General features: G+C 46.0%; 1 protein-coding gene and 1 long non-coding RNA gene across 2 annotated transcripts; both read left to right on the top strand.

Moving 5' to 3' along the window:
• Positions 1–1,602: 1,602 nt before the first annotated feature.
• LOC100841652 lies at positions 1,603–3,724 on the top strand. Its single transcript, XR_138274.4, has 3 exons — positions 1,603–2,054; positions 2,130–2,400; positions 3,410–3,724. It is a non-coding gene; the product is annotated as an uncharacterized LOC100841652 (long non-coding RNA).
• Positions 3,725–3,845: 121 nt separating this feature from the next.
• On the top strand, positions 3,846–9,450 carry LOC112272038. Its single transcript, XM_024462560.1, has 3 exons — positions 3,846–4,064; positions 4,746–4,805; positions 8,653–9,450. Exon 3 carries the CDS (start codon positions 8,662–8,664, stop codon positions 9,367–9,369), a length of 708 nt encoding a protein of 235 aa, XP_024318328.1. The 5' UTR covers positions 3,846–4,064; positions 4,746–4,805; positions 8,653–8,661; the 3' UTR covers positions 9,370–9,450.
• The last annotated feature ends 613 nt before the right edge of the window (positions 9,451–10,063 follow it).

The following is a 10,063-nucleotide window of genomic DNA, read 5'->3' as shown; positions in this document are numbered from 1 at the left end:
TCTGGGAGAGAGGACCTCGGCCTGAGACGTATCCGGCCGTGCTAGGACGGATTCCTGACATCCTTCCGGCGTCGGTGACGACCGAGAAGGACTTGTCGGATCTGGTGGAGGCGGGCTACTTCCGCAAGGGCCTCGCCACGCTTCCTGACAAGGGCGAGCTTCGACTGGAGCCGCAGAGGCGTCGAGGGCACATCGTCATGTTCACCAGCTGGTTTCACGCCGAACTGTGCCTTCCCGTCCACCCGTTTCTGCTGGAGTTCCTAGATACCTATGGTATCGAGTTGGCGCAGTTGCTTCCTTCGGCGATCCTGCGTCTGAACGTGTTAAGATGGCTTTGCGAGACCGCCTTGCGGGAGCCTCCGACCATGAGGTTGTTCTTGTTGCTGTTCACCGTCCATGTGGAGGAGCGCCGCACCCCCGACGAGAGTACTTGAGTGCCTTTGGGTCGGTCGCTGTGAGGCTCCATCCTGGCTTCCATGACGAGTTCCCCCTGATGCCGGCCAAGAGCGCGGTGCGCCTGTTCGACGGGTGGGACTCGTAGTGATTCTTCCTCGGCGTTTCGGAGCCGAGCTTGCGTCACTCCGGTAGGCTTCCCCGACTCTAGGCCTAGGGGGCTTCGGGATGTCATTCGTCCCATGGTACGTCCTTGGTCGAGGAGTGGGAGCTTGCCGGGATCAAGTCGGCTCGTTCGGAGCGTAGCTTCCGCGACCTTTTGGAGGAGATGGTGATGGCGGGCCGCTTCATGATGAGGGCGCGACCATAGGCGGAGCTGGGGATCCACTTGGCCTTTCGTCACGCACGCCACGCGGCTAAGCGTGAGTTTCATGACACTTGAGTCGTTGCTTCAAGTATTCTTGTTTGCTTGACACTAACCATGGCTAGTGCTTGTGCTTGTTTCTCAGCGGCTTTTTCCCGAGAGAAGGCGGCCGAGTGGGCTTGCGGCGTGCTTCGACGACGCGGTACCGATGTGACCGGATCCCAAGTACAGGAAGCTCATCAAGGCCGGCAAGCGGTATTCCCGTCTCGCGACTCCGTCGATGATTGCCGTCAATTCTCACCTCAGAGATACTTGTGGGAAGGTGAAGCCTTAGGTTGTGCTTGGGTTGAGTGTGCAGGCGGCCCCAAAGCCCAAGATCCCTCGTCCTCTGAGTTCACGCAAGAGGATGGCTCCTTCTCCTGACCTTGCAAACGTGGCCTAGTCAAGGTCTCCCTTGCGAGAGTCCATGGACATGCACTTGGCCAGGAAGATCGACATCGAGAAGATCCTGCCTCGATCGTCTCACGAGCGTGAGGTTTTCGTCCAGAGGACACTACACCACGCCCCACGTTAGGTGTCCAACTGTCTGCGGGCAAAAGTGGACTTTAGATGACAGACAGTTTGTCAACTAATTTGACGGCAAAGTGTCTGTCGGCATTGATAACTTGTGCTGACGGACAATCAGACATTTTAACTTGATGTCACCTAGTCCGCCGGTACATAAAACAAACAAACGACGAACTGTCCGTTGGTTAGCGTTGCGGGGCCGGGTGAAATCAAGCGCGGGCTGTAATTTCGGACGAAAGAGCAATTTTCGGCTCAAAACAACAGCGGGAAGGTAAGAAAGGCCCGCCAGGCCACTGTTTAGAAGGAAACTCACGCGCAGGAGGGAACAACCCTAGACAGAATCCCCAATCTTCTCCCTGCTGTGCTTGGCCTCACCCACGCCACCGGCGCTCGCTTGACCGATGCCGCCGTCCGCCGTCTCAACCAGCATGAGATGCTTAGCTGTTTCCCCATCTCTCCTCTCGTTGCCTCTCCTTCTTTCCTCTCAAATCGCTCAGCGCACTGGTTGTTTGCCGCTCGTCACCTGTAGGTTGCCGTGCCACCGTCTCGCGCTCGCCTCCCTGATGCCGCGGTCCATCCTCTCCACCAACGCTCGATTCGCCATCTCTCCTCACCTTGCCTCACCTCATTTCCTCCATCACTATGTGGTGCGGCCGCAACCTGTAGGTCGATGCCGCTGCCGCAAATCCTCCCATACCATTGTCTGCACGTTCGACTGTTCCTCGGCCGGGTTAGACGAGTACGATTCTTTCCTATGGTTTAAGTCAATGTGATGTATTCATCTGTTCGTATCTTTCTACCACAGATTTTTTTTTTGAAGAGGATCCAATAGCAGGCAGGTTCTGGACAATACAAGAAGGGCAGATTTGTTCATGTCTTCCTGTTATTTCTCTTTAATTTTATTCCTTTTTCTATATGTTTGATGCTTGTTAACCTAGGTAGCGGGTACTGGAAAATCCATCCCCTTCCATATGGATTTTTGTTGTCCTGTTTTGATCCAGGTTGGTTGGAGCCTCCGCGATGGTTAGGATTCCTGGTTGCATGGCTTGGAGGAAACTTTTCTCCTGCGTAGCAAGGTATCTGCTGAGTCTTCTTTTCGAGAATTTTAGTTTATTATACGTTGTTGCTTGTTTCTCTTCTGTCAAATCGAGTTTCTTGAGTTGTGCTTATTCTCAGAACCTTTACTGCATTGAACATTGTGGCTACGTCACTTTGTGGATTTTAGCAAATCTGTACCCAAATAGTAGGTCATCTATTGACCTTCCCTGTTGCTTTTAAGTTCAGATGCACACTTCGCTTTTCCATTTAACAAAGTTTTACGTGACCAAACTTATGGACTTGGGTATATGCTAGGATCAAGCTGGACTAACCTTGAGTTCTTCCATCAATATTTATCACTTAAATGGAAAAAATGGCCCTGATGCACATTGCGAGCTATCATGGACTGCTGATATAGCTGAAGTTTGATAGCAGTAACTTCTTGCATGCTATGTCCCTCTCTTGCCATATTTTCATACTCACCTGTATTTAGTGAGAAATGAGCTGGTAGATAAATAGATCGAGATCTTGTCTTGCTCACAGATGCTTTGTTACTTAAAGCGATTCAGTCTTCAGTCTGTTTAGATTAGTTAGTTGATTGGTTATTAGGACGGAGTTACGGACCTTTCAGGTTTTCAGGAATGTTCAGTTATGCTTTTATGGGTTGTGCACTGCACACGATTTAACAGAAAAACCCTTATGTATTATTGTATATATGAGTTAATGTACAACTAATTTGCTATCATTAGAAAATCATTGGTCAGCTAGCTGAATCAAAGACGATCTATGACAATTGACAAGCGAACCAGAACAGAAATTATAGTAATCTCAAGTTATTTTTACTGCTGCATTTCGGTGAAATATGATGTGAAGGCTAAATTTGTGCATTTCAAGTTTTGTTTGGCTTTAAAATATCTTGGATTTTATGTTACAACTAATCCTCGATTTTTATGTGTTATTTGTGAAGATCAAGTTTAGAGAACTGAACTGGCACTGAATTTAATCAAGTCTGAGGCTCTACCTAAATACCTAATATCCTTTGTGCAGGTCCAACATGAAAGGAGCCCTGGCAGTTCTCCAAAATTGAAATGGTGTTCAATGAAGCGACAATCATAATGTCATTCCACAAATCATACTAACAGATCACGACATTGTGAAGGGTTATTTTCTAATCTTCTCAGCCTACTGATCACTTATTTTTAAGGCTATGATTTCTTAAAAAACATATATGCTGCGGTTCCTTTTTAGAGCATATACACTCTTTTTGTTGGAGTATATTCGTGTAACTCCAGTTTGCATCCATGTCATAATACTCGATGGAATGAATGCTGCAATGATCTAAAACATCTCTGCTATTAATTACATGGTTAACTTTAGTCACACATTTTCCATTCAGAGACTTATCCCAGATCTTCAAATTTCTGGAGCGCCTCGACGGTGCGCTTCTTTTGACACACGTGGTTTTGTTTATGGTGCCCCTTAGCCGTCGGAAACTGCGCCGCCCGACCTCGTCGGAGCCGCGCCCACGACGCCAGGAGTCCCCGCCGTCCTGGGCGTCGCCCTCGATCTCTTTTCGTCGCGCGGACCGCGTCACGCTCTTCACCGTGCCGCGCCGCCCTCGTCCGCTGCTTCCCCGAGCTCCGGCAACCACCGGAACACCCCGCCGTCGGACGCCGTTCGTCGGAACCCTAGCCGGCCGGAGGTGAGCCCGAGAGCCCTCAACCGTCCGATCTCATTCGACGGCTGAGATTAGATCGTTTTATAATTTTAAGGGAACCGGTATCGTCCAATCAGGAGCTGACACGTGGCACTGATTAAATAAAAAACGAGAATAAAATTTTCATCCCGGCTTAGAATAAATGGCACTTTTGCGAAAAGGCTCCTGTAACTTTAAATGATCATATCTTTTAATCTGTTTGGCCAAATTTGATGATCCACACCTTTCTGGAATCCTTAAAAAATGTAGAATCTTTTGGCACTGTCCAATTTCAAATCTGAATATTTGAACCACAGTCAATTTACAGAATAGGGTTTAATGCCTTTTAATTCATAACTAATTTTTTAGAAATCCTTTTTAATTAAAAGCAGTGCCCAAAATTTTGTTTTATTATCCTCTGTCCATTGGGACAGAGAAACAAATTTTTTGAATTAATTTGTTTTGCAGATGCAAATAAAACCTTATTCTAGGGTTTAAACCCTAGCTTTTGCTTTTTGATTAAAACCATATGCATTTGTTTTAATTAGCAATGCTTAGGATCAGTTGATCACCCAAATAAAATGAACCAAATCATGTCACATGCTTGCATCGCATCATAGCATACTTCCTTTTGTCATGATGTGAATTGTGTGTTTATGTGTGCGTATATTGTTTCTATTTGAATAGTTTTCTCGGAGAGCGAACCTTGTGATTGTGACGAATGTTGGAACTCCAACTGCTACCAAGGCAAGTTCACTTTGATCATTATCCTATTATTATTGTTTTTAAAATACTTATGCATTAGAGTTGTTTGTAGAAAATGCATTGATAGGATTATTACTTGTACTTATGCTAGCTATGATTTGACCCACTAGCTATAGGGTTACCTTTGCCATGAATCCTCCACCAATAGTCATCGTGGTTAGTATTGCTTAGCCATGCTATGTTAGTAAACGTGGAAGGGAATCTCAATCACTGTGAAATGATGATGTGGAGTGATTTTGGAAACTTGGCAAAACAACCCTAATGAACCATCCTGGGTGGACTGCTTTGAGTATTCGAGATGTTATGCGACATCAGGTCCATTTCTATGGGTCCCTCTGAGTCGAGTCTTCGTGCATTCGGAGATGGATCGTCCATGGACGTCTCTTTCGTGGATTCGGCGAGCGCTTGCGTCGCAAATGTGGAATGCCACCTGGGTTACCAGAGACTGGACTAGTTTCCTGTTTAGTAGCTTCCAGTACAACCACAAGCTAAATGGGCTCTGACTGGATGGAGTAAGAAATATGAACCCCTAGAAGAAGTCCAACTGCAGAGTGACCTCACCTATGAGGAGAAACCTATCAGAATCTTGGATACAGTTGAGAGACATACCCGATTCAAGACTATCAAGTTTTGCAAAGTTCAGTGGGACCATCACACCGAAAAGGAAGCCACTTGAGAACGCGAAGATGACCTTTGAGAAGACCACCCACACCTCTTTGCTAGCCACACCGAATCTCGAGGACGAGATTCATCTTAAGGGGGTTAGGTCTATAACATCCCAAAATTTCAAGACCTTTCATATGCATTGCATCCTTAAGCACCATGCCACAATTGCATGTTTGAATTCAAATTTGAATCTCAGAAGGCTTTTAAAAGATTTTATTTCAATTTAAACCCTAGCGTGTTCACCCATTTGAGCTTTGGATCTTCAAACCAATAAGATTTATTTATAAAAGGGGTTTATTGCATAAATGAGCTATCACATAATTTTTGGTTAATTTTTGGAGTTGAAAAACTATTTTATTTAAATAGTTATATAGCCCTAAAGGCATTTATAAGGCAAATGTATTTTTATATATTTTATTTTGAGGGTAAATTACTCCCAAAAGTTGTATCATGATAAATCATGATTTCCAGATATTTATTTGGACCAATTTGGAGTTCAAAATCAAAATTATCAAAAATTTGAGAAAAAGGGAAAAAGAAAAAAAAAACACGTGTGTCAAAAGAAGCGCACGGTCGAGGTGCTCCAGAAATTTGAAGATGCGGGCGGAATGGCTCACCGGCGAGGTCGGCGCGGCGCGAGAACGGCGGCGGGTGCGGAGCTCCTCGGCGGTGAAATCCGGCATCGTGGGCGCGTGGAGACGGTGAAGCAAGTGGGGGAAAGAAGAGAGGAGGCTCCGGGCTTTATAGTGACGCGGTCGGCGAGTTTCCGGAAGGTCAAGAGGGGTGGATCCCGGAGATGGCGGCGCGCGGTGTCCGGCGCGGACTCGGCGGCGTGACGTTGGCGGCTTTCCTAACGAGGAAGACAGCCCTGACAGGTGGGCCCCACCTGTCAGTGGCTGCGAGCGCGCACGCGGGCTGGTACGGCTAGGGCGGTTCGGGCGCGGTCGGTTCTGGGCCGGTGCGGCCCAAGCGGTCGGACCGGTCCGGTTTCCCTTTTTTTTTTTCTTTTTTCCCCTTTTTCTCATTTCTTTGATAACTTTTGATTTTGAACTTCAAATTGGTCCAAATAAATTCTAGAAAATTTGTAAAATCATGTTTTATCATGATACAACTTTTGGGAGTAATTTCCCCTCAAAATAAAATATATAAAAATACATTTTCCCTATAAATGTCTTTAGGGCTATATAACTATTTAAATAAAATAGTTTTTCAACTCCAAAAATTAACCAAAAATTATGGGATAGCTCACTTATGCAATAAACCCCTTTTATAAATAAACCTTATTGATTTGAAGATCCAAAGCTCAAATGAGTGAAAACCCTAGGGTTTAAATTGAAAATTCTTGAAGTCGATGCCGTTGCTACTCCACCTGGAGGACAGCAAGGGATTAACACGTCGATTTCTTGTGGGGAATGTGTACAACCTCTCGAGAGTGTCAAATCAATATATTTGTTAGGCTGACCCAAGGGGTTATGCAAATTTGTAAGTACAATTAAGTTCTGGATGATACGATGTAATAAAGTACATTTGACCTTTGTATCTTGGTATTACATCTTGAAACTGTGTGTGCTAGTGAGTCGATCCAGGAACTAGCACAATAAGCACAGAGATCGAACCCTTGTAAGGGGGCGGTCGCTTCAGATGGTATCAGAGCGATGTGTTGTCTGTAGGAACGTGACCCTAGTCTAGAGTGGTTATCCTATGGGCTCTGAACCGCTACCAGCAGTCCTCGCAACTCTTGAGTCCGCATGACGCTTCAGCCAAGCTCTCGTTTCGGATAGACTCAGTTGGGTTGGTCCCCTGGATTAGTTGTTGGACTTGGAAACGTCGTGTCGCCCAATCCTGCAGACACATGCCTTTGTGTGTTCCTACTCGAGTGGCAATAAGGGTTGGACGAACGTGTACGGTAAATTGGCACATCCTGCGGGGATAAAACTTTCGGAAACCCGTGTCCACGGTTATGGACGACTTGGTTGGTCATTACTTGATCATAAAGAACTTAATCAGTTTAATCAACTTAATATCTTAAACTTGAGTAGTAATTAGCCTTTAATCATGGATATGCTTAAAACTGCTTAAGTGTGAGTGCCTTTGGATCATTTCCTCACAAGGGTTGAGGGGGTGATACGAGGTTGTGTTTGGTTGGTGTTAGTTATTAGAAGGTCACCTCACTTAGTAGACGCTTCTCATCCTCTACTTAGACGATGTCATTAGTGACTCTCTCCAAATATATTGCTGCTGCATAACCCCACCATATTATCCATCCATTGAGACTTGTTGCATATCTAGTTTAGATCTCCTGTAAGTCTTGCGCGTACTTTGTACTGAGTTGCTTTGCAACGTTGTTTTCTTCAAAGTTCCCAGAGGAGCAGGTGCGTGGTTACTTCGTGGGGTTTGACGACGACAGCTTCGAAGTTTAGCCAGCAGATTCCAGGGCAGGGTTCTGTGAACTTGTGGCGGTCTCTCCTTTCAGTTTCAGCCTCTCAGCCAATAATTGTAACTTGTCCGTACTCGGCCTAATTTGCTTCCGCTGGTGTAATGATGATTGTGAACATGTGTCCGTGAGTTGTAATAACTTGGTATTTCGCTCCTTGTATGAGCTTGACTTAATCTTGTGTTTTAGATTGATGTAATGATATCATTTTTGTTCCAACCTGCGGTGAACACATTGCGTGTATGTTGTGAAGTGTTCATCGTAGAGAGGCACTGGGCTTAATTTATGCGCGAGGTAGCATTTGGGGCTAAAATTGCATAAATTTGGTCCCAGAGTATCACAATTTGGTATCAGAGCCTTGCTGCCCTTAGGTTTCTCCCTGGTTAGAAATGGTTGAAGTTGAGTCTACTAACTATTTTAATCTCTAAACTATTTGAAAATGGAAAAGTAGACTCTGATTTTTCTTGTTTTCCCACCCACCCACCCTTCTTGTTTTGAGAATTCCCCTTTTCCTCAGTTGTTAAACTAGGTATCTCGGGGTTTGTTTTTCCGTAGTTCCTTTTAGTTGGTGGCATTCAAGTTCTGTTGTGGTTTTCATTGTCAGAGAAAAGACCATTCCTTCTTGTTTAGCTCATATCTATAGTGCATAGATAAAGCTAGTTCTTCCAAAGTTCTAATCCTTCAATCACTTTCTTTCATATGTTGCTCTACGCTCCTCCTCGTCCACAGGTGGTCTCGATGTCCAACTGTGAGACAACCCAAGGTTTTCCTGAGGTGCTCCGCGAGATCATGAGGCACATCGGTTTCCGATACCAGCCGGAATACACGGTATTCGAGGATTACCGTGACTTCAACCAGGAGTACTACCGTGTCGTTGTCCGCCTCCACCAAGACATGCCTTCAGAAAAGTTTCCAGTGCACAAAGCAGTGGGAACTGGGCACACCATCGAGTTGGCAATCCAACAAGTGGCATACATGTGCGTGACCCTACTCCGCATGAAGTACGAAAGGCTGGACAAAGGACCGTTCAAGTATATCCCAAGGGGCTTCATCGCGTGCGAGAACATGTTCTTCACACTTCCAGGCTTGCCCGATGAGAAGGTTGCAAATGACAGCTACGATTTCTGCAACTTCGTTTCAAGCCAGGAGCACATGATGGCAAACATGCGCGCTAAGGTCGAGCACTACCGCAAGCAGCTCTGGATAGCACTCGGTCACCTCTCCGCCGTGGTGGATGCAGGAATGTACGAGAATGGAGTTCGCTATCCTCCGAGTCCTCTTGCTCCTGAGTTGCTCCATGCGTTCCCAGTGGATGGGTTTACTACAACACGTGGCCCACCAAGAGTGTTCGAGAGTACGTACCTTCCGCGTCAGTTCCTGTACGGGGAACAGAAGGTAGATGCGTACGTGTTTCCGTACTCTCCGCAGCTACTGCCGAGGTTTTGACAGCATTGTCAGGATAGGTCTCTTGTATCCGTAGTTCCATCCTTGGCCACACTTCCTGTGCGTTGTGAATGGCAAGATGAGTAGTGTAATCTTTCCTTTGTTTTGGATGATTGTAATCACTAAATCTTTGGATGGCACTATGTGATATCTCAAACTTCATGTTATCCTTTAATCTTGTCTTTGAGGCTTTATGTCATGCATTTGTGTTTCAACTGTTGTGTAAACCATTGTGCAAACAGGATGGCACCTGTTCGTCGTGATCCTCCTCCTCCGCTTGAGTTAGGCAACATACTGCTTCAGACGGGACAAATCCTTGAGCGTATGAACAACCAGCACAACAATCAGGGCAACAATGCAAACAATGGGGCTAATGATAGGGTTTCCATCAAGGATTTCCTTGCCCTCAATCCAAGGACTTTTTCTCTACCCTCGGAACCACTTGATGCTGATGACTGGCTTCGTGAGATGGTCCGCGCTCTTTGCATGGTTCGTGTGGCCAATGAAGACAAGGTTCCTTTTGCGACCTACCTGCTCCGAGGTAAAGCAGCCGCATGGTGGGAGAATTTCCAAGCCTCCAAGCACCCTGATGAAGTCATCACTTGGTTTGACTTCCAGGACGCTTTCCTAAAGCACCACATCCCAGCTGGTCTGATTGACAGGAAGCATGAGGAATTCTGCAGTCTAACTGAGGGCA

The sequence above is a fragment of the Brachypodium distachyon genome, chromosome 3 (genome assembly GCF_000005505.3).
Source record: "Brachypodium distachyon strain Bd21 chromosome 3, Brachypodium_distachyon_v3.0, whole genome shotgun sequence".
Taxonomy (NCBI): domain Eukaryota; kingdom Viridiplantae; phylum Streptophyta; class Magnoliopsida; order Poales; family Poaceae; genus Brachypodium; species Brachypodium distachyon.
Note: the sequence above shows the minus strand (reverse complement) of the source record. Positions and strands in the feature narration are given on the sequence as shown.